Genomic DNA, 26,270 nt, shown 5'->3' with positions numbered 1-26,270 from the left:
TCCTTTTCATTAGCAAAGTTTTGAGGCCATATGAAAGCTTTTAAAAACTTTCACATTTTGATTTTTTTTAATGTTGAAAGTTTAACATCCACAATTTGGACCTAGAAAATCTCTGTATCGAAAAGCTTTTTTTGCCTCCCTTTATAAGCTTTCATAAGTTTCCATGTTATGAATTTTCTGTTTAAATTTCTTTTTAAAGGTTGAAAGTTTAACATCCACAATTTGGACCTAGATTTTCAACTCTCTAAATCTAAAAGCTTTCTCCTCTTGCCTCCCTTTTCAAGCTTTCATAAGTTTTCATGTTCTGAATTTTCTGTTTGTTTTTTTTTCAAGTTTGTTTAAGTTTCAGTCCAAATACAACAAAATGTTATGGCATTTTGTTTTTTCTCTCTCGCTCTCTCTCTCAATCTCTCTCTATGTCTAACTCAGCTATAGAAACCCTAACATTCTATGTTCAGACTTCTTAAATTTACTTTTCATCCTCTTTTTTCTTGCGTATTTTACCCTCTGTCTGTATGGTGGCGGTGACAGCCTCAAAACAATCTGCTATCGAGGGTTCCGATTGATCTTGACTATAATCATAGCCGGTCATGCGGGATAATGTTAGTATATAGGAGCAGGCCACTCTCAGCACCGAAAGCTTGGAAAGCTTTTGATTGTTGGAATATGAGGGTACGGCTTGACGCAAAGTCTCATAGGCTGCTGAGATGGTGTGTACCCGGGAACGTTCGCGAGCATTAGCCTCTATGCGTCGTTCTCTGGTCATATTTTTATAGTTGCGTTGTTGGGGTTTCGAAGAACTGCCCGCTCCAGAGGAGGAGGTGGACGAGGAATTTTTCGTTGTATTTGCTGAGGTATTCAATGCAAAGTCTTCATGCGAGGAGGTCAAAGATAGAGCAGGCGCCGGCACCAGACTTGGTGTATGATGATTTGTTTGATTGCTGTCCAGGCAGGCTATTTTGGGAGATCTTTCCCCTAAGGGTTCATGGGCTATATAACGCTTCTTGGGTGTTAAGGATTTGAGGCTAAGTTTAGTGTTGGAGGTTTCTTCACTGTTGCTGGTTACAGGTTTTTTTAACACCAAAGCCAAGGGTTCCTCTTGCTCTTGAGGTAATTCCTCGACAATTTCCTCTTTGGGCAAACGATGCAAAGTGGTAACGCCGGGATGACGCACAAAAACTTGGGCGGGATTTGGCATTAATTCATGAGGTAATATTTGACTAGGATCCCATAGCGAGGGCGGGGGCGAGGTTATGGTTACCGCGGGCGGTGTTAACACCACACCCGAATCTGTGGTGGAAGTATAGCGTATGCGTTTCTTTAAAGGTCCATTGGATTGCGAAGCGGTGGCGGGCCTCTCCTCCAGCTCACCACTGATGACCTTAGAGGGCTCAGAACTTTTGCGTTTATTACGCACCAAAGAGATGGGTGATGCCTTGACCTCCACCGAATCATCGGAGGCATCTGTGTGAGGAGTACTGGGCGCCAGACGTAAATTGTCCATGGAATAGTCATCACCGCCCTCTGAACTGCCGGAACAGAAACCAGCATCACGATCATTTGAATGGGGAGAACCTAAAATGAGACAACGCAAACAGAAAATCGAGAATACAAATTAGTCAAAAATGCCTTCAAGTCATTCACAAAAGAATTTGTGCTAAATATACCAAACAAACAACAATAACCACAAGACAAAAATCAATAAAAATTTGCATAATCTATGAATAAGGCATTTATTCAAAGCGACATTTCGCCCACGCTTTCTGCATGAATGGGTGATCCCCCAGCCGGTTTTGGCAGAGCAAATACCCCATCGAAATAGTCATGCAAACACTTGTCTACCGAAATCTTTGTATAATTAAGACGATTAGTTTAAATTTATGGTTGCTTCATGTTATTGTTGATGTCGTTGGTTTTTTTCGGGCTCAATTTTAATTTCTGCTACATTTGGTGATTTGTTTGGTGTTTAAACCTGTCTCGAGCAGGATTTCTCGATTTGTTTTAAACCAGCAACGCAGCAAAAAAATGTGGTGTGGCCAAAACAAAAACAACAACAACAACAGCAACAAATATGGTTTAGTCAACTGGTTTTATGACCCCTTTTCTCAAAGATATGTTTATAAGGTTTACAATTTCACATTTATTTACGAGTACAATGTTTTTTTTTTTTGCTTTTTTATGGCTGAGACTTCTTTTTTTTTGCAAAACACATGAGCTGGTTCTGGATGTTGAATTATTTTCGCAAAACCGCACAACACCCTTTTTGCCTTGTCCAGGCAAAAAAATTTCAAGTTCAACAAAGCCATTAAACTTGTTAACCTTAAAATATTCCAAAAAAAATTATACAGCCAACTCAGCACCATAACTCCTCATGTGTATTGGCCATGGCAGGTTTTCCAGTCAGCTTTTCACTTTAAAAAAAAAATTCGGTTTTTATATATTGGCCAGATTATTGCATTACTGCCACGTTTAAACATTTTTAATGGTTATTTATTCCCAAATGTTTGTCTGTCACATTTTTAAATAATTTTTTTTTTGCTTTGGGGAGTATTATGAAAAGAAAAAACTGCTTGCCTCATTTTTTTGTTTATGGCTTTTTAGGTCCTGTTATCGCCAATATCGGGGGTGTGGGGGCTGTTTATTTTACCTCTCGACACACTTTACTTGCTTTCGAATTTTGATTTTAATTTATTTTTTTTTTTTTAATTTTTTTCCAGATATTTGGCCGTTTCTGCAAGGGTAAGCAAATTCAACAAATGTTGACTGTTACAATTTTTCAACTGACACTTGGTATTGTTGCATTTGAAAAAAGAAAAGAAAGTATGACATTGACCAACAAATATTCTTGCTAAATGCTTATAAATCATTTCAGGCTTAAGATCAACCATAATATTCCCAGAAATCTACTGACATTTATTTCTAAATTCTATTTAAAGTATGGCAGAGAATGTAGGATCACAGGTTTATAGAAAACAAGTAAGAGCGTGGTAAGTTCGGCAGTGCCGAATCTTATATACCCTCCACCATGGATCGCATTTGTCGAGTTCTATGCGCAGTATCTCTTTCTAGGCAAACAAATAAAATATTGAAAAAGAACTGTTATGCTATTGGAGCTATATCAAGTTATAGTCCGATTCGGAAGATAAATGAATGCCGAACATTGTAGTCAGTCATTGTGTAATATTTCAGTTCATTCGGATAAGAATTGTGCCTTGTAGGGGCTCAAGAAGCAAAATCGGGAGATCGGTTTATATGGGAGCTGTATCAAGATATAGATCGATTCAGACCATATTAGACACGTATGTTGAAGGTCTTGAGAAAAACCGTTGTACAAAATTTCTGACAAATCGGATGAGAACAGCGCCCTCTAGCGGCTCAAGAAGTCAAGATCCCAGATCGGTTTATATGGCAGCTATATCAAAACATGGACCGATTTGAACCATGCATAGCGCAGTTATTGGAAGTGGTACCAAAGCACTAAGTGCAAAATTTTGGTCAAATCGGACGACAATTGCGCCCTCTACAGGCTCAAGAATTCAAGACCCAAAATCGGTTTATATGGCAGCTATATCAGATTATGAACCGATTTGAATCATACTTAGTGCAGTTATTGGAAGTGATACCAAAACACTAAGTGCAAAATTTCAGCCAAATCGGATAGGAATTGCGCCCTCTAGAAGCTCAAGAAGTCAAGATCCCAGATCGGTTTATATGGCAGCTATATCATGTTTTATGCCGATTTACGCCAATCTGGTAAAGCTGTCATATAAACCGATTTGGGATCTTGACTTCTTGAGATAATAGAACGCGCAATTCTCATCCGATTTGGCTGAAATTTTGCATAAAGTGTTTTGTTAGGATTTTCAACAACTGTGCTAAGTATGGTTCAAATCTGTTCATAACATGCTATAGCTGCCATTAAACCGATCTGGGATCTTGACTTCTTAAGCCTCTAGAGGGCGCAGTTCTTATCCGATTTGGTTGAAATTTTGAACAATGGCTTCTCCCATTACCTTCTACATACGTATCTAATATGGTCTGAATCGATCTATGGCCTGATACAGTTACCACATGAACCGATCTCCCAAATATGCTTCTTGAGCCCCTACAAGGCGCAATTCTTATCCGAATCAAGTGAAATATTACCCAATGACTGGTAATATGGTCTTCTATTTCAACTTCTTCGAATCGGATTATAACTTGATATAGCTTCAATGGCATAACAATTCTTAACCATTATTCTTTGTTTGCCTAAAAAATGATACCGCGCGAGGAACTCGCCAAATGCGATCCATGGTGGAGGGTATATAAGATTCGGCCCGGTCGAACTTAGCACGCTCTAACCTGTTCTATTCTCCGATATTTTTCATACATATGCCTCTGGCATTTTTAAACGTTTTGAAATTATTTGACAGGCATATGGTGAAAGGCAAATTAGTCGTGAAATTTTCATTCTAATTCAACTCAGAAGTGAAGTAACTTTTACAGAAAATCTTCGAATTATTTTCGAAAAACACTCCAAATATCCCTACCATGGCCATAAAAACGGTTTTTTTCTCAAACATTGATACAATTTTATATATTGGGTTGCCCAAAAAGTAATTGCGGATTTTTCATATAGTCGGCGTTGACAAATTTTTTCACAGCTTGTGACTCTGTAATTGCATTCTTTCTTCTGTCAGTTATCAGCTGTGATTTTTAGTTTGCTTTAGAAAAAAAGTGTAAAAAAAGTATATTTGATTAAAGTTCATTTTCAGTTTTATTAAAAATGCATTTACTTTCTTTTAAAAAATCCGCAATTACTTTTTGGGCAACCCAATAAATTTCATTGAAACCCCTGTCTTGCTTCAAGATTTAAAATTCCAAACCCATGCTTCTTAAGCTGATTTCGGTTTCGGCTTCCTTCAAAGATTGCTATCATTTGAAAAATAAAATTTAATCTTTGCACCTGGCAAAGAAAGGTTTTCTCCAAGGCAAGACATCTGATAAGGATGCTGCTGCAACAAAAAAAAATATAAGTCAATAAGAAAACACTTGTTTTTTATCCACAACGACCTTACAACCACATTCCAATTGCTTGATTTTGATTCTGTTACATATTATGGCAACAGGAAAATGTAACAACAACAACAACAAGGCCTTATGTATTATTAACACCTGTAAGGGATCAAGTCACGTAAAGAGAAGAAAGAAATACAAAAAATCACACCACAACCCATCATAGTTGTACATCTTGAAAACAACAAAAAAAAAATAGGGACCATGCCTAAGAAATATGATGTGAAAATAATCACTTGTTGCCGCTTATTGGTGTGTGTGTGTGATTTTTTACCATGACAAAGAGTGGTGTAAGAAAAAACTCAAGACCGTAACAACAACCCCTAAACAGAAAAGGAAAATATTTTCTTATTTTTTTCCTTTCAAAGGCTGAGTTGGGTGATTTTTGGGAAAAAGTTAAGCTGGTATCAAAGAACTGTGGGCAGGTGTGTGTGTTTTTTTTTTTGTCTCTCATGCTTTAATTGATTGCTTTGGAGATGATAGGAGGGGGTTGGTCCATGGGAAATCATAATACAGGGCTACCTGTTTTCCTTTTGAGATTAGAATTTTTTTTTAGATTTTTCTTGTTTCTCCTAAATAGACTATGAACTTTCTTTCCAAATTTTTTCAAGAAATTAAATTATTTTTTTTACTTTCATTATCACTACTACGCCTTTAATTTAAGAACGAATATTTTTGCCAACCAAAAGGTTATCATGTCCCATCATCATCATCATCACAAGACCTTTTTGGCTAGCTTATGGCATTTGCATTTCTATTTTAAATTTTGATTTTATTTCATTTATTTCTTGCTTCTTTCGACGTTGTTCTGTAGTGGAAACGAACTCTTGAATAAGCATAATTCTTATCGATGGCTTTCACAAACGAAAAGAGCAAAAAACTGCCACAAGCCTCATGCCAGCCAATTTTTATGAATGAATCAAATACACACTCATTGTGTTGAATTTGAAAATATTAGGGAATTTTAAATGTCGCCATGGCAGCTGTACGAATATTGGACTCTTAAAATAGGCAATTAGTTATCTATAAAAATCTATGAATATTAAAATTTATATTTATAATAATAATTGCTAAACCAAAACACAAGAAGAGATCAGGGGGGAAATCTTCAAAGGAAAACGTTTTGTAGGAAAATTAAAAAAAAAAATAAAAATAAAAATAAATAAAAAAATAAAAAAATATTTGACAAATTTGTATGGGAACAATAATATAAGAAAAGATATGATGAGGCATTCAAAAGAAAAATAAAATAAAAAAAATAAAAAAAAAAATAAAAAAAAAAAAATTAAAAAAAAAAATTAAAAAAATTTATAAATTACATAAGGCGCCATCAAAACCACCTAGTCAGTTTTTGCTACAAAAAAAATCTCCTATAAAAAACTAAAAAAAAAACTCCCATATTTTTGTTGGTAATGATATCCATAATGTGTTCAATAAAAACCCTAACCTTAAAATATTAAATATTAATAAAAATAAAATGACAAAAACAATAACAATCTCAATAAAGTTAATTTTCAACTCATAAAACTCAGCTCAATGGCAAATGGCAATCTTCATATGAAAAAATTTTCATTATTATTGACATTAAAATCATTCGTGACGATCAAACATTAAAAACAATCAAAAGATTTTTGCCTAGTCATAATCAAAAAATCAAAATCACTTCAATATCAGCCACAACATCACCATCAACAGTAGCCATCATCAACTTCCAACTACTGCTGAAGATCTGTCTCCGCATGAGGCTTTAGCATTATCATCATCACCACCATTCAGACAATGCCATTCACACAAAGCATCATTAAAATTTGCAACAGCTTCAATGGTCTCACTGAAGATTATCTTTTAAGTCATGATGTTATCTAATACGAGTATGAGCTCTACAAAAATTGTCTAAAAACCATATCATGTGTTTATTGAACGTTATTTAGCTGGAGGCATGGCTAAAAGCATTAATGGGAATATGAAACTGAAATTTTATTCAAAAAAAAAAAATCTCACACACAATTCCTTTCATAAAGGGGCCTTGACACTAGGCAATGAATTGAGAGTGAAAGGGGACTAATGTAAGGGGGGGAGGGTTAAGGGTTTCTTTACCCATTCTAGCTGTCAGTATTCTAGAAATATCACTGATACTAAAAAATCTTCCTTTTTTTAAACATCTTCCCCTTTTTGAGGGAATTTTGGGGATTTTTGAAAAGATTTTGGGAATTTGATTTTTTCCCCATGCTAGCAGTAAACGTCCCAGAAATATCAATAATACTAAAAAATCTTAATTTTTTCAGGCATCTTGCCCCCTTTTAGGGGATTTTGGGGATTTTTGAAAAGATTTTGGGAATTTGATTTAAGCCAATTTTTTAGCACCAGTTGTAGGTAAGATTGCGGTTGGTTACCATGGACAGACTGAAAATGTTAACCTACCCACATGAGGTGGTTATCATGGTGAGTGGGCCTTTTTCTCTCCACTTTAATGGATTGGGGAACTATTAGGGGATTTTTGGAAATTTTTCTAATAAAAATGTGTTTATTGAGTGTTATTTAGCTGGAGGCATAGCTAAGGGCATTAATGGGAATCTGAAACAAAGTTTTTTTTTTTGAAAAAAAAAAACACACAGAATTTAACAAAGGGGCCTTGACACTAAGCAATTGATAGTAGTAGAGTGAAAGGGGGATAATGTAAAGGGGAGGGTGTAAAGGTAATAGTTTTTATTTCCCCATATTAGCAGTAAACATCCTAGAAATATCACTAAATACTAAAAAGCTTACATTTCCCTAACTTCTTGGCCATTTTGAGGGAATTTTGGGGATTTTTGAAAACATTTTGGGGATTTTTGAAAAAATTTTGGAAATTTGATTTTAGCCAACTTATAAAGCACCAGTTGTAGGTAAGGTTGCGGTTGGTTACCGTGGATAGACTGAACATGTTAACCTACCCACATGACGAGATTATCATGGTGAGAGTGTCTTTTTATCTCTGCTTTAATGGATTGGGGAATTTTGGGAATTGTTGGGGATTTTTTGAATTAAAATGGGAATTTGACTTAAGCATTCGCAATGAGTAGAGCTTAGCAGTTAAATAAGGTTAAAGAGTAAATGCTGAAAATTTTTTCGTAACCGGATGACGCGTTGGCAATAGATGGGGATTTTGGGGATTTTTGAAAAAAAAAATGGGAATTTGACTTTGGGAATCTCAATATGTTGACCTAGTACCCCTGGTGAATTTGGTTGAGGAGGAGATGCTGAAGATTTCTTACTAACTGGATGGCGTTTTCATCGGATGGGGATTTGGGGGATTTTTGAAAAAAAAAAAATTGGGAATTTGGCTAAACCACTCACAATTTGCAGTGCATGTACCTACGTAGTGGTATCGCTATGGGGCACGTTGAATGAGCTCTTATTCTGAATGTGCTCTACTTCTGAATGCCCTTTTCTCGCATCCTAAGCCCTTGCGGGCTTAGTTAATATTTTAATTTAATTCAATATTTTAAGCATTCACTACTCCCAACTCTGAAATTCATTTTTTTTTAACAAAAAGGCCATTGTAGCGCAAAGGTTTGCTAATTCTTAGGGATGATTTATTAAACCATGAGTATTCGTTCGAGTAAAAGCGGTTTTAGTGGTTATAGTGATATAAGAGCTTGAAGAGGATCGCCACCCCCGCAAGAGAATGTGGCTACAACAACGAGATCTATCTACTCCCATCTCTGAAAATTATTTCTGGCGCTGATTTTGATCAATTAGCTAAATAAAGCGGTTAGTGCGAGTGCCATTGTTTTAGAGGGTTTGTCATTAAGACATTTTCCTCTGCCTCCAGTTTGCAAACTAGTTTGTAAATTTAATATTGTAGGCATTCACCACTCCCAACTTTGAAATTAATTTTTTTGTTAACAAAAAGACCATAGTGGAGCAGAGGTTTGCTAATTCTTAGGGATGAATAAGTAAACGATAGTGGTTCGTTCGAGTAAAGCAATTTTAGTGGTTATAGTGATTTAAGAGCTTAAGAGGATCGCCATTCCCACATGAAAATGTGGCTACAACAACGAGATCTATCTACTCCCATCTCTGAAAATTATTACCGGCGTCAATTTGTATCACTTAGCCAAAGATAGTGCGAGTGCCATAGCTTTGGAGGGTTTATCAATAAGACATTTTCCTCAGCCTCCAGTTTGCAATATAATTTATTTATATAATATTTTAAGCATTCACTACTCCCAACTCTGAAATTAATTTTCTTATTAACAAAAAGGACACCGTGCAGCAGAGGTTTGCTAATTCTTAGGGACGAATTAGTAAACAATAGTTGTTCGTTCGAGTAAGGCTTTTTTAGTGGTTGTAGTGATTTAAGAGCTTGAACAGGATCGCCACCTCCACATGAAAATGTGGCTACAACAACAACAACAACAATTATCTACTCCCATCTCTGATTATTGCTGGCGCCGATTTTTTATCACTAAGCCAAAGATAGTGGTTAATGCGAGCTTCATAGCTTTGGAGGGTTTGTTAAAAAGACATTTTCATCAGCCTTTGTTAATTTAATATTTAAAGCATTCATTACTCCCAACTCTGAATTTCATTTATTTGTTAACAAAAAGTTCATTGTAGCGCATTGCTAATTCTTAGGGATGAATTAGTAAACGATAGCTGTTCGTTTGAATGATTATAGTGATTTGGAGGCTATAGTGATTTAGCACTTCTTAACCAACTTGATAGAATACCCTTTACTATTTCAGAAATTACCAACTCCCATCCCTGGAATTATTACTTGTGTTGAGTTTATTTCAAATTTAAGCCCAGCAAGTGCGTCATTATATGTAAGCTTTTTATTTTTCTTCTTTTTTTCTTTGGTTAGTCATACAATTTGACCACAGTAGTCATCCAAAGAATGAGGACAGACGGCTGGCTGAGTGGAGGTATAACACCGCACATGTATGCTGATGTCTCAAATTAAATTTAGGATAAAAAAAAGTCATAACGCCACAAGATGACGTTGTTATTACTCTGTTGTGAATATTTGCATCAAGTGTATGATGAAGATTTCGATTCGATGGACACTCAATGGGTCTAATGGCAAGGCATGACCATAGTGTTTCATATCAGTTGCGGTCAATTCAAAACCAAACAGCCAAACAATATTAATTGCTACAATAAACAATTTGTGGCAAATTTTTTTTTGTTAGTGTTTTTTTTTTTGTATATGGAAACATTTGTTTTAAGCAAATACCAAATAAAGGCAGTTGAAAAACAAAAATATAACACCACAAAAAAAAAACACAACATAAAAGCAAAAGTTGCATTTGTAAAGGCCTCTCCTCAAAAGAAGATGGAAAAAAAAACAGACTTAAACCTCACAATCATTAAAGTAAAGTTGAGAAAACCAGGTCTTGGTCAAACATTTGACATAGTTTTCATATATGGCAGTGTCGATGGTAATGATGATGTCTTAGCCAAAAAGATGGCAAAGGTGATGCTTTGTTTGTTTTTGTTTTTCATTTTTGGCAAGAAGAGCTCACACTTCCTTATTTAATAACTCATAAAGGTGAAGAAACAAATTAATCTTTTTTTTTTTTTTTTGGTGGTAGTCCCCTCATTTTATCTACCACACAGCTGAGACTTTGAACTTGATATCTTGTTAAATAAAAGAAAATCATATAACAAGCCTTAAGTTTTATCTTAGGCCTTTTTGCTGCATATAAAATAATGAGCTCTAGTTAGAACTTAAAGACCTGTCACTAACTTTAACATTTTCAGTTGTGATCCCTTTGACAATAACCCGAGTGGGCAAAGAATTTCAAGAATTTCCATTATGTTAAAGACCTCTTTGGTTTACTGTCTCTATGCTTCTGTCACTGGCCATCAGCCTTAAATGGTTAAATGTTTGTCGAGAACGCACTTCATGTAAACAAATTTTAGATATAAGCTCTGAGAACAATGCAAAATTCATTGCCTTAAATGGTTTAATAATGGTCATGGTTGCTGTGATTTAAAGTCCATATGCCCAGGGTATAAGCCCAACCATATAGGCAAGCATGGTATGATGGTTTGACATGAAGTTTTGAAAGACTTGCAGAAATTAAATTTGCCATTTGTGGTCAAGGGAAACTTTAAGCCTATGGTATTTAATCGAATTTGTGAAAAGTTTGTGGTTAAGGATGTCATATCAATAGAAAGACTGATTAAGTAAATTATTAGGAAAGGTTTAAGGAAATTTCAACTTGAAAAGATGATGCAATTAATTTTGTGTAAGCTCATCATTGCAAAAAATTACAAAAGTAACTAAAGACAAAATTGAAATGAAATTGTTTCTTAAAGCTCAAAGGGGGAAGCCAACCCGGACCTAAGACTAACTGTCGTACAGCAACATAGTTTCCTAGTGAATACCATGACATACAGTTTGAACTTCAGTAGAAAGTTGTTAAAGGTAATGAAGTAAAAATCTCTAGGTGTTCAATAGTCAAGTACGAGGATTTTACCCAGTTAAATACTGGGAAAAGGAAGGTTTGAAAATCAATATCTTCAGTTCATAACCGCATATTAGCCAATAAACATTACAAGCGTATAAAGAGAAACATCAGCGAGTATAATGCTGCTGTTGTTGTAGCAGTGTGTTGTACACTGAGGCGGCAGTCTTTGCCTTTGAAGGATTCCATCGCATAACTCCGGTACGTATAACCGGCTGACATAATAACATGACTCTCAAAATAAAGATTAAAAAAACAATAACAATAAGTAAAAGCGAGCTAAGTTCGGCCGGGCCGAATCTTATATACCCTCCACCATGGATCTCGATCATTTCTCGAGTTCTATGCGCAGTATCTCTTTTTAGGCAAACAAAGAATATTGAATAAGAACTGTTGTGCTATTGAAGCTATATCAAGTTATATTCCGATTCGGACCATAAATGAATGCTGAATATTGTAAAAGTCATTGTATAAAATTTCAGTTCATTCGGATAAGAATTGCGCCTTGTAGGGGCTCCAAAAGCAAAATCCGGAGACTGGTTTATATGGGAGCTGTATCAAGCTATTGATCGATGCAGACCATATTAGACACGTATGTTGAAGCTCATGAGAGAAGCCGTTGTACAAAATTTCTGTCAAATCGGATGAGAATTACGCCGTCTAGCGGCTCAAAAAGTCAAGATCCCAGATCGATTTATATGGCAGCTATACCAGATTATAAACCGATTTGAATCATACTTAGCACAGTTGTTGGATATCATAACAAAACAAGTCGTGCAAAATTTCATTCCAATCGGGTAAGAATTGCGCTCTCTAGAGGCTCAAGAAGTCAAGACCCAAGATCGGTTTATATGGCAGCTATACCAGGTTATGAAACGATTTGAACCATACTTAGCACAGTTGTTAGAAGTGATACTAAAATACTATGTGCAAAATTTCAGTCAAATCGGGTGAGAATTGCGCTCTCTAGAGGCTAAAGAAGTCAAGACCCAAGATCGGTTTATATGGCAGCTATATCAAAACATGGACCGATTTGGCCCATTTACAATCCCAACCGACCTACACTACTAAAAAGTATTTGTGCAAAAATTTCAAGCGGCTAGATTTACTCCTTCGAAAGTTTGCGTGCTTTCGACAGACAGACGGACTAGATCGACTTAAAATGACATGACGATCAAGAATATATAAACTTTATGTGGTCTCAGACGCATATTTTGAGGAGTTACAAACAGAATGCCGAAATTAGTACACCCCCAGAGGGTTAACAATAACAAAAATCGAACATCTAGAGGATATTCACATAAACGACTTTAGCTGAGACCCTTACTCCTTAGAGTGGCGCCCAGAGCTTCTAATGGGGATAAGGGCAAAGCATAAAAGACAATCGAGCAGAAACGGTATGGGGTGTTCTTGGACCCGACTGCCGCTGAAGCCTTGACTCTTGATGGTGGTTCAAGCATTTTACGCCAAGTAAAGGGCAAAGAGTAGAAGGCCACCTTAGCTCAGGGGTTAGCATGTTCGCCTATGTCGCTGAACGTAGTGGTTCGAATCCTGGCGAGTGTATCAGATAAAATTTTCAGCGGTGTTTATCCCTTCCTCATTCTGGTGGCGTGGCGTGGTAATATGCGGTGTAAAAACTTCATAGTACCTCACAACTCTTGTCAGCATTAGGAGGGGAAAACTACCGCTGAAAATTTTTTCAGCGAATGCAGACGTTCAGCATCATAGACGGACATACTAACCTCTGCGCTACGAAAACACATGTATTGGGAAAAGTATTTGTATCATAGAAGCGTTTTCGCAATAAATACGATTTAACGCACGGCCCTTGAAGCCTTCACACCTAATATGGTTGAAAAGTCTTCTAACCAAAGACGAAACGCGACCCATAGTGATTGGTTTCGTCTCCCAAAGGCACCACCAAAAAAATAAAATTTCGCCAATCGGGACAATATGGGACTTAAATGAAAGGTATTGGAGAGTAGAGTACCAACTTAATATTACAAACTGGGTCCAGGTACCTAGGGCCACTTCGACCCTAAAGCCACCTTAAAAAGGCATATTGGGCGATAACAATAATATGGGACTCAAATGAAAGGTATTAGAGAGTAGATTACGAGTATGGTCTGCAAAGAGCAAAAGGCTATATAATTTTCCCGATCGGTCCACACATAAAAGTGGACCGATCGGGACAATTTAGGACTCAATTGAAAGTTATTAGGGAGTCGATTAGAAATATGGTCTGGAAGGAGCAGTAGGCCGTAGAATTTGTTGTTATGGGAAGGGGGAGGGGGGGCGGACCCTCCCCCTTACCCCAAAAGCCCCACCCAAAAATAAAAGTGGACCGATCGGTACATTATGCGACTCAAATGAATGGTATTGGGAAGTGGAGAATCAAATCGATAAAAAAAGAAACATTGGGTCCAGGTACCTAGAGGGCCGCCCGACCCAAACCCCCTCAAATGGACATGTTGGACAATAATGACAATATGGGACTCAAATGATAGGTATTAGAGAATAGATTACGTATATGGTCTGGAAGCAGCAATAGGCTATATAATTTGTTGTTAACGGAAGGGGAGCGGACCCTCCCCCTTATCCCAAAAGCAAAGCCCAAAAATAAATGTGGACCGATGGGGACAATATGGGACTCAAATTAAAGCTATTCGAGAGTAGAGTATGAATTTGGTTTTGAAAATGTTGTACAAATACCTAAAGGACGGCACCGACCGGAACACCAATCCAAATAGGCATTTTAGAAGGTTAAGACAATATGTGGCTCTGAAACCCCTCCCCAAATGGAAATATTTGCCAATCATGGCTATATGGAATACAAATAAAGGGTATAGCATCTGGGAGTAGATAAACCACTTGTTTTGGGGAGATATGTATCTATCAGGTATTAAGTATGTATCAGGTATTAATAATTTATCAGGTATTAAGTAAAAAAAATATTTTTCGCGTGGTGTTAATGAAGGCGCAGCGGAGCGGGCCGGGTTCAGATTCTCCTTAATAGTATACTTCTTCACTCATCAATATTTACAATTTCTTACAATTATTCCCATCACTAATAGCCTAATGTGTCATCACGCTCATCATCATCACAATAGCCATTGAGTTTCAAAGAATCTTAAAGAATTCTCTCTACAGGCCGTTTCTGTGTAAGAAAAACATCTCCAAGGGCCTTCCGAACAAATTGTGGTTTTTCGCATTCGAATCACTATGCGTTCTTCACATTATAACAATATAAGGCGGATGGTGGTTTTCTATGTGCGTTTGTACAGTTGTTTCTTCTTTCCGCTCTAACACCCATATCCTACAAAAAACCGTACAATACACGTACCTCTATAGATTCCAATGAGGAATCTATTTTTATTTGCAAAATAATTTTTTTTCTGTAAGAGAACGCGTAATATTAATCATTTCTTATGGTTTTACAACATGAGATGCAGCCATCATACTATCAAGCATATTTCCCAGAAGATTTGTGTGGTGTAGCACTGAATGCTTTAATCATTGAAAAATCTCATACCACCCCCATCTTAAATGGAGAGTATAAGTATTGTAAGAAGGTTTTTATAGAAACAATGACGATGGTTATAAAGTGAGGATGAATGACGTTGGATGTTGTTTGATGATGGTGATGATGATTCTGGGAATGTTGATCAAATATGGCGAAAAATGATGATAATTGGAAAAAATTTAAACTAAAGGTTGATTTTTGGAAAAATTAAAACTAAAGGGTGATTTTTTTAGGAGCAATTGGAAAAATTAAAACTAAAAGGTGATTTTTTAAAAGCTACAGAAAAGATTTTCGAAAAATAAACACATAAAATTCATGAAATTTTTTCCATATAATTTAATGTGTGAAGATTATTTCATAGAAATGTTGACCGTAGCGGTGTCTTAAAGGGTACATCCGCTTAGTCCAATTTTGGCATACCCTTTTAAACATTTCGGCCGGTATTTTACCAATAACTACTTCAATGTTGTCTTCCAAAGCGTCAATTGAAGCGGGCTTGTCTGTATAGACATGAGCTGTATAGACATGAGTGTCCAATTGGCTGGTCCCGAACGCTAAATATAATGTTCACTGAATTCGCCTCTTAATAACACCATTGTTACACGTGCTGTGTGGCATGTGGCATTGTCTTATTGAAAGCACATGTCATGAGAGTTAAGCTCTAGCATTGTGGGCAAAAAATATTTGGATATCATTTCACGATAGCGCTCACCATTTACAATAACGGTACGATTGGCATCATCTTTGAAAAAGTATGGTCCCATAAACCGCACCAAATTGTGACTTTCTCTGGATGCATTGGTAGCTTTTGCAATGCTTCTGGCTGATCTTCACTTCAAAATTGACAATTCTGCTTATTAACGTTCTCAAAAATGAGCCGGCGATGAACTTTCTTAACAGACCAAATTTGTATACCCTCCACCATAGGATGGGGGGTATACTAATTTCATCATTCTGTTTGTAACTATTCGAAATATTCGTCTGAGACCCCATAAAGTATATATATTCTTGATCGTCGCGAAGGAGTAAAGCTAGCCGCTTAAAATACTTCTTATTAGTGTAGGTCGGTTGGTATTGTAAATGGGCCATATCGGTCCATGTTTTGATATAGCTGCCATATAATCCGATCTTGGGTCTTGACTTCTTGAGTCTCTAGACGGCGCAATTCTTATCCGATTAGAATGAATTTTGGCACGAAGTATTTTGTAATTATATTCAACAACTGTGCCAAGTATGGTTCAAATCGGTCCATAACCTGATATAGCTGTCATATAAACCGATGTTGGGTCTTGACTTCTTGAACCTCTAGAGGGCGCAATTCTTATCCGATTTGAATGTATTTTTGCACGAAGTATTTTGTTATGATATCCAACAAACTATGCCAAGTATGATTCAAATCGGTTCATAACCTGATATAGCTGCCATATAAACCGATCTGGGATCTTGACTTCTTGAGCCTCTATAGGTCGCAATTATTATCCCATTTGCCTGAAATTTTGTACGACGGATCCTCTCATGACCATCATACGTACAGCTCCCATATAAATCGATCTCTCTATTTTACTTCTTGAGCCCCCAAACGGCGTAATTCTTATTCGAATTGGCTGACATTTTACACAGGTCTCCAACATATAATTCAATTGTGCTCCAAACCGAACCATATCTTGATATCGTTTAAATAGCAGAGCAACTCTTTTCTTATATCCTTTTTTGCCTAAGAAGAGATGCCGGGAAAAGAACTCGACAAATGCGATCCATGGTGGAGGGTATATAAGATTCGGCCCGGCTGAACTTTGCAAGCTTTTACTTGTTTATTTTATTTTATTTTTTTTTGTTTCATTTTATTTTATTATAATTTTTTAGATTATTTTACCTTATTTTACTTTATTTTATTTAATTTTTTTTTATTTTATTTTACTTTATATTATTTTATTTTATTTTATTTCCGTTTTTTATTTTATTTCATTTCATTTCATTTCATTTCATTCCATTTTATTTTATTTTATTTTATTTTATTTTATTTTATTTTATTTTATTTTATTTTATTTTATTTTATTTTATTTTATTTTATTTTATTTTATTTTATTTTATTTTATTTTATTTTATTTTATTTTATTTTATTTTATTTTATTTTATTTTATTTTATTTTATTTTATTTTATTTTATTTTATTTTATTTTATTTTATTTTATTTTATTTTATTTTATTTTATTTTATTTTATTATTTTATTTTATTTTATTTTATTTCATTTTATTTTATTTTATTTTATTTTATTTTATTTTATTTTATTTTATTTTATTTTATTTTATTTTATTTTATTTTGTTTTATTTAATTTAATTTAATTTAATTTAATTTAATTTAATTTAATTTAATTTAATTTAATTTAATTTAATTTAATTTAATTTAATTTAATTTAATTTAATTTAATTTAATTTAATTTAATTTAATTTAATTTAATTTAATTTAATTTAATTTAATTTAATTTAATTTAATTTAATTTAATTTAATTTAATTTAATTTAATTTAATTTAATTTAATTTAATTTAATTTAATTTAATTTTATTTTATTTTAATTTTATTTTATTTTATTTTATTTTATTTTATTTAATTTTATTTTATATTATTTTATTTTGTTTTTATTTTATTTTATTTTTCTTTTATTTTTTTATTTGATTTAATTTAATTTCTTTATTTTATTTTTATTTTATATTATTTTATTAATTTTATTTTATTTTGTTTTATTTTATTTGATTTTATTTTATATTATTTTATTTTATTTTATTTGATTATATTTTATTTTATTTTAATTTATTTTGTTTTTATTTTATTTTATTTTATTTTTGTATATTTTTATTATATTTTATTTAATTTTTTTATTTTATTTTTTTTTATATTAAATTTTTTTAATTTTATTTTTTTAATGTTTATTTTATTTTGTCTTTTCCTTAAACAAAATTCATGAATTTAAAAAATTAAAATTTGTGCATAAATTATCGAAATTTTAACCATTTTAACGTAATGGACTTAATCACTTATAACGCCTTGTCATGATTAATTGATTATAAATTTTCCCTTCAACTGTTATTGGTGTTGCAGTTATGGGCTTATTTATTACTTTTGGCTTTTGAATATGGCCATTCGTCTATCTGTCCGTCCGCCCGCCCGCCCGTCCCTCAATCTAGCCTAGCGGTTTGGCTCATTACATTGATTTGGCGTCGAAAATGCAAATGATTGGCTAGTTGGTTTGTTTGGATTTTGCAATGCAATAATCGAAATGATAGACAGCCATGACATGACGTTTTGTTAAAGTCATTTCGGTTGTTTTTTTTTTTTGGCAACTCTTTTTGAAATGGCCATTGGTAATTACTGGTTAACGTTAACAACTAATGAACATGTTTATTTACGGTCAAAGAGACAACTGACAATGTGGGTATGTATGGTAGTACACCTAAACAGAAATTTTTTGGTTAATTGACATGACATGCCTGTGTACATGATAATTTTTAGTTAAGTGCGACGTTTGATTTTGTGTGTTTGTTAGATTTTATTAAAATTTTCTAGACACTCAATGCGATACAAGTAACAAATGCGGTTGATTTCTAGATGTACAAAAAGAAGAACAAACAAAAAAAAAACACTTGTTTCAATAGTTGCATACTCATGTAAATGGCCAGAACGACAAACGCACAAACCGACATACATTGTATGGATCATGTAAAACCTAACCTCCATTCTGACCATGTCAATATAGACATAAAATTTTTTTTTATTTGAATATTGTCTGTTTGTTTTTCATTTTGTTGGTAATGTAATCGCAAGAGAAGTTGTAAAAAACATCTGCTACAAGTGTTTTGCTAAACCTCCTTTTCTTGGCTCCTTAGCCTAACAACAAATGGAAAATTTCTATGGCAGACACTTATTATTAAACCTCATTTGTTTTATTAGTCATCTGTTTTAATTCTATGGTCTTATGAAAAAAAAATACGCAAAAGCTTATGTCTTTGGAATTACCAAATGCGAAGCATGAAATGCCTCATTTTGTCTGCGAAGCATGAAGAGTGTCATTTGGACATTTGGCTAAGAAGAAAAATGTTTTTCATTCTATGAGGCAATTTGACCAAAGCTGAGGATTACAAAATCATAAGGCTTTATAATGAAGAAAAGTATAAAAAAGAAAAGCTTTAAGACTTGGCCATAAAATTCAGTTTCAAACAAATTGAAAGAATTTTAAAAAGTGTTGAAAAATTAACTGAAAAAGACAAAATACGGGGTGATTTTTTTGAGGTTAGGATTTTCATGCATTAGTATTTGACAGATCACGTGGGATTTCAGACATGGTGTCAAAGAGAAAGATGCTCAGTATGCTTTGACATTTCATCATGAATAGACTTACTAACGAGCAACGCTTGCAAATCATTGAATTTTATTACCAAAATCAGTGTTCGGTTCGAAATGTGTTCATTCACCGTAACGTTGCGTCCAACAGCATCTTTGAAAAAATACGGTCCAATGATTCCACCAGCGTACAAACCACACCAAACAGTGCATTTTTCGGGATGCATGGGCAGTTCTTGAACGGCTTCTGGTTGCTCTTCACTCCAAATGCGGCAATTTTGCTTAGTTACGTAGCCATTCAACCAGAAATGAGCCTCATCGCTGAACGGTGAATGAACACATTTCGAACCGAACACTGATTTTGGTAATAAAATTCAATGATTTGCAAGCGTTGCTCGTTAGTAAGTCTATTCATGATGAAATGTCAAAGCATACTGAGCATCTTTCTCTTTGACACCATGTCTGAAATCCCACGTGATCTGTCAAATACTAATGCATGAAAATCCTAACCTCAAAAAAATCACCCTTTACAATTGACATTGTCTCTGCTTATATACAAAACTAGCTGGACCGGGCCTGCTCCGCTGCGCCTTATTCTTTTTAGGATGGGGATACTTCACCCTGAATGCGGATATCGAATCGCACTTGAACCCAAATTTAATTACCATATTCGTTTTCTGGTTTCCAATAACTTATGTGTGATACTCTTATTGGGCCCATCGGACTATTTTCGACTATAGGTGGCGTTTTTTGGGTAAGGTGAGATATCCTCCTGATATCGCTAAATTATATAGCCTATTTTTCCTTCCAGACAAACGTACACAATATATGAACATTTTGAGAAAATCGATTCAGCCAAGTATCATATAGTCATAATAAGTCTAATGGCGTTTTTAAGGGATGGCATGACCCCCTATACTTCGATCTGAATTTGTATGCCAGATTCGAAATCTACTCCTGAATACCTTTCATTTGAGCCCCATATTGAAATGAACATCCAATATGGCTGTTTGGAGAAGGTATTGAGGTTGGGGCGGCCCGATGGGTACTAAGACTCAAATTTCAAATACCACATTCGTATTCTACTCTCCAATACCTTTCATTTGATACCCATATTGTCTCGATCGGTTCACTTTTGATTTTGGGTGGTGTTTTTGACATGAAGGGGAGGGTCCTTCCCCCTTCCAATATCGAAAAATTATGTAGCCCATGTTTCCTTCCAGACCAAACTACACAATATGCGACAATTTCGAGAAAATCGGTTCTGCCGTTTTTTAGTCTATACGGAACAAACAAACCGAGTCCCACATATCCGTGATTGGCTAATGTGTTCATTTTGGGCGTTTATGTGGGGGTGGGGTGACGCCCTATGCCAGATTCGTTATCTACTCCCGCATACTTTTCATTTGATACCCATATTGTCCTTATCGGTCCACTTTTTATTTTGGGTGGTGTTTTTTGGGATAACGGTGGAGGGTCCGCTCCCTTCCGTTTTCAATGAATTGTAAAGCCTATTTCTACTTCCTGGCCATATTCGTAATCTACTCCCGAATACCTTTCATTTGAGTCCCATATTGTCATGATCGTCAAATAAACCTATTTTAAGGAATTTTGAGGCTGGGCAGCCCCCACAGGTACTTGGACCCAACTTTTTTTATGATATTCTTACTCTACTCGTAAATACCTTTCATTTGAATCCCATATTGTTCCGATCGGTCCACTTTTATTTTTGGGTAGGACTTTTGGGTTAAGGGGGAGAGTCCGCCCCCCCTGCCGATATCAAAAAATTATATAGCCTTTGTTTCCTTCGAGACCAACCTACACAATCTGTGAAAATTTCGAGGTAATCGGTTCAGCGAAACAAACCGACAAACAAACAGGCTGTTTATTTCAGTGCAAAGTGCCGGTGGTCGCCCCAGCCCCAAAACACCCTACAAACGGTTCATATTTACCGACCATGACAATATGGGTGCGGATGCCAGTAATCCATAGCGGCATGGGGCTGATTAACATCCGCACCCTCTTTTCAACCTACATTCATTTATGGTCAATTGGAAACTTCGAAACAGTTTTCAAAAAATCTTACTCACAATTTTGAAAATCTCTTTCCTAAGATTAAGTACATTTTTCCTTCAAATTACTCCATGTAATTTCTTTTTCCACAACTATCTTCTATTGACTACACATCGATTCCCACCTTCAATTACCCACAAAGTTTGTAACTATCGAAGTTTAGCTATTTTGCAGTCATGCTCATGGCATGGGGGTTTCAACATTTGACGCCTGTCTGGTCTAGTCTGATGAGTTGATCTCTTCAATAACATCTTGTTTGTTTTTTTTTTTTGCCGATTTACTATAGTGTTATTAATTTGTTTTGCATTGTTTCCTGAGTCATGATTTTGTTGTAGTGTTGTTAGTTAGACTATGACAACGACAACGGAGACAACTAGGGAGACTACGGACGTCGTCCGATAACGTTCGACATAGAAAATATTTATCATCGTCAGCCAGACAATAAGTGAGTATAACGAAGACATCAACAGTAGTGGGAATGATTGTCATTTGATTTGATGGCTTCATTTTGTATAGTTTTATTTTATTTTATGACAAGACAATAACAAATTGATGAAGTATGTAAATGTCAGTTTTTGAAATGAGAAGGACAAATTTACATTTGATACTACTATGCCAAGGGGTGAGAAAAAAATCATAGATGTGAATAAAAGATGAAAAAATTTTAGGACATTTGGAAAATGTTTTCGGAAAAATATTTTTAAATACAAAATTTGACCAATAATCATATAATAAGAAAAATAAAATATAATAAAAAATGTATCTTAAAAAAAACGTTGCCTAAATGAGAAAAAAATTATAAAATATTTCCCAGCATCAAATACTTAATAAAATTTTTTTCTACAGACAAATTGTCATTGAAAAATTTTCTAATAAAACACAATTTTTTAGTAAAAATATCACTAAAGAACATAAGCTAGCAAAATTAACGTTGTGCCTTAAGAAATAATTTAATTAACATATGGCCTATAACAAATTCTACTGCGATATTTTTTTTGGAAAAAATTGTATTTAAATTTTTAAAAAAAAAAATTTGGAAAATTAGTTTTTTTTTAATATTTTTTTCATCTTTGTAAAGCTCTCATAAAAATGTTCATATTTTCCTTCTTGAGACAAAAATGTCTTGTAACTTGAAGTGGCCGGGATTCGCACCTGGACACTCGTAACAGCAGCGACAGCCATTGCCATTGTCTAGCGTTCGAAGCCTTTGACACAACACAACTTCCGAAAGATGCACACAAACATGTGTATACCATGGAAGTCATTGGAGTTGGGTGGACAAAAACTCGATCACTTTAACACACAAACGCATGCATTGGAAAAAGAACAGCTAGCAGACAGGGTGTCGAGCTTGTTTAGTGTTTTACATATACCCCAATAAATTCGGTATAAGTAGAACCTACCAAAACATACGACTCTTGAAGTCTTCAAACCAACGCGTCTTAATACCTAAAAGTGTCCTATGAGACTTCCGTACCTAGAGTCGAAACGCGTCATTCTATGGTTGGTTTTGAGGTGTATTCTGACTTTACCATTCCATAATAAAAAAAATTCTTCAATCATTAAGATCGTCTGGAAAGAGATTAACAAAATAAAATTTATCCTTCCCTTAACAGAAAACAAACTTGGAGAACTTTAATTGTTTTTCATTTTTAATTTACCTTATTTTAGATTATTATATTTCATTATACCCTTCACCATAGGATGGGGCTATACTAATTTCGTCATTCTTTTTGCAACTACTCGAAATGTTCGTCTGAGCATATATATTCTTGATCGTCGTGACATTTTATGTCGATCTAGCCATGTCCGTCCGTCGAAAGCACGCTAACTTTCGAAGGAGTAAAGCTAGCCGCTTGAAATTTTGCACAAATACTTCTTATTAGTGTTGGTCAGTTGGGATTGTAAATGGGCCATTGCGATCCATGTTTTGATATAACTGCTATATAAACCGATCTTGGTTCGGTCCATAACCTGATATAGCCGCCATATAAACCGATCTTGGGTCTTGACTTTTTGAGACTCTAGAGGGCGCAATTCTTATCCGATTGGAATGAAATTTTGCACGACGTGTTTCGCTATGACTTCCACCAACTGTGCTAATTTAGGTTCAAATCGGTCAATAACATGATATAGCTACCATATAAACCGATCTTAATTCTTGAGCCACTAGGGGGCGTAATTCTTATCCGATTTGAATGAAATTTTCCACGAAGTATTTTGTTATGATATCCAACAACTGTACTAAGTATGGTTTATCGGTCCATAACCTGATATAGCTGCCATATAAACCGATCTGGGGACTTGACTTCTCGAGCTTCTAGAGGGCGCAATTGCTATCCGATTTGGCTGAAATTTTGCATGACGTATTTTATTATGACTTTCAACTGTGCCAAAAAAGGTTCAAATCGGTTCTTACCCTGATAGAGCTGCCATACAAACCGATCTGGGATCTTGACTTCTTCAGCCTCTAGAGGTCGCAATTATTATCCGATTTGCCTGAAATTATGTACGACAGATCCTCTCATGACCATCAACATACGTGTTTATTATGGTCTGAATCGGTCTATGGCCTGATACAGCTCCCTTATAAATCGATCTCTCTATTTTACTTCTTGAGCCCCCAAAGGGCGCAACTCTTATACGAATTGGCTGACATTTTACACAGGTCTCCAACATATAATTTAATTGTGGTCCGAACCGGCCCATATCTTGATATCGCTCTAATAGCAGAGTAAATATTTTCTTTTATCCTTTTTTTTGCCTTAGAATAGATGCCGGGAAAGAACTCGACAAATGCGATCCATGGCGGCCGAATTTATCACGCTTTTACTTGTTTTATTCTGTTTTATTTTATTTTATATTTTGATATTGCATTTTATTCTGTTTTATTTTATTTTGTTTTCTTTTATTTTATTTTTTTTTGTTTATATAATTTTTTTATTTTATATTATTTTATTTTGTTTTATTTTAGTTTATTTTATTTTATTTTGTTTTATTTTATTTTATTTTATTTTATTTTATTTTATTTTATTTTATTTTATTTTATTTTATTTTATTTTATTTGATTATATTTTATTTTTATTTTTTTTTAAATTTAATTTTATTTTATTTTTATTTTATATTTTATTTTATTTTATTTTATTTTATTTAATTTTATTAGATTTTGTTTAATTTTATTGTTTTGTTTTGTTTTATTTTATTTTATTTTGTTTTATATTATTTTTTTATTTTATTTTATATTATTTTAATTTATTTTATTTAGTTATATTTTATTTTATTTTATTTTATTTTATATTTTTTTTATTTTATTTCATTTTATTTCATTTTATTTGATTATATTTTATTTTCATTTTTATTTTATATTTTATTTTATTTCATTTTATTTTATTTTATTTTATTTTATTTTATTTTATTTTATTTTATTTTATTTTATTTTATTTTATTTTATTTTATTTTATTTTATTTTATTTTATTTTATTTTATTTTATTTTATTTTATTTTATTTTATTTTATTTTATTTAATTTTATTAGATTTTATTTAATTTTATTATTTTTTTATTTTATTTTTATTTTATTTTGTTTAATTTTTTTTTATTTTATTTTATTTTATCTTATCTTATTTTATTTTATTTTATTTTATTTTATTTTATTTTATTTTATTTTATTTTATTTTATTTTACTTTATTTTATTTTATTTTATTTTATTTTATTTTATTTTATTTTATTTTATTTTATTTTATTTTATTTTATTTTATTTTATTTTATTTTATTTTATTTTATTTTATTTTATTTTATTTTATTTTATTTTATTATATTTTATTTTATTTTATTTTATTTTTTATTTTTATTTTTTTTTATTTACTTTTGAACCATATGATCAATCATTGAATTGATTAACTTTTTGTATTAACCCCATAAATCATTCTCCTAAATACCACATGTCATAATATGTTAAAAACATTATCTTGGTATAATTAAGATAGTATTCATTGTTCAGATGCCAATTGAAATGTAATCCTTTGTTTCCATTTGGTTGATTTCCTTTTTGACATCAAAAGAATTCCAAACATTTTCCCGATGACCTCACACATCCCAAAAGCTTTCGAATTCCAAGCCATCTCATGCAGGCAGACATATGTATGTACACAGCAACACACACACACACACATAATGATTTCATTCATTATTTGCCAAATGCAATGGCCAAACTCCCATCCCACACCCCTTTTTTTTGTAGTAAGTGGAACAGATGGCGCCAAAATTTGCAGGAAAAAGGCAATAGACTAGAGAGAAATGGAAAAGCAAGGAAAAACCTCATACACATATTTACACTTCAAAGTTTATGGTCTCTTTTTTCAAACCTTCATACCTCTCCCTAACCAATAGAAACAAAAAGCAAGGCAATGCAATAACAAATTTCAACATTTCAACAAAAAAAAAGTTCTTTTGCTCCTTATGGCCAAATTTTCCAACTGGTGTTGTGTATGAGAAAAGTCCCAATTGTTTGAGTCGCAAACGAGCATGAAAAAATTTATAGACAAACTGACGTTGTTAGGGGGTTTTGGGAGGGGCAGAGAATGCGCCATACGAGCAGCAAGAGGATATAAAGTTGTCTTGTGTCTGCTGCTAAAGCAAGGGCATAGGGTGGCATATGGAGTAGGAGGCCATATGGCTTAAACGAGGGCAATGTGGTATTGTTGCTCTGAAGGGGGCAAAGAGATCTGGAAGTGTTGCCAGTGGTGCAAGCTGCTGGCTATGGTTAAAGTAAATGTAGGAAGTAAACAAATGTTGGAGCTATTTGTAGTATAAATTCCGTTGT

The 26,270-nt window shown here is 33.8% G+C and overlaps 1 protein-coding gene across 1 annotated transcript in view; it reads right to left on the bottom strand.

Annotated features, from left to right (window-relative positions):
- Window positions 1-394: 394 nt before the first annotated feature.
- Window positions 395-26,270, bottom strand: part of LOC106089272 (phosphatidylinositol 3-kinase 2) — a 41,743-nt gene continuing 15,867 nt past the window's right edge. The window contains exon 2 of the mRNA XM_013255092.2: window positions 395-1,575. Within this exon, the coding sequence (XP_013110546.2) occupies window positions 470-1,575 (1,106 nt within the window). The 3' untranslated portion in view covers window positions 395-469. The remainder of the gene's footprint in view (window positions 1,576-26,270) is intronic.

Source organism: Stomoxys calcitrans, chromosome 3, assembly GCF_963082655.1.
Source record: "Stomoxys calcitrans chromosome 3, idStoCalc2.1, whole genome shotgun sequence".
NCBI classification, from domain to species: Eukaryota; Metazoa; Arthropoda; class Insecta; order Diptera; family Muscidae; genus Stomoxys; species Stomoxys calcitrans.
The sequence above is the reverse complement of the archived record's forward strand: the minus strand, read 5'-3'. Positions and strand labels throughout refer to the sequence as shown.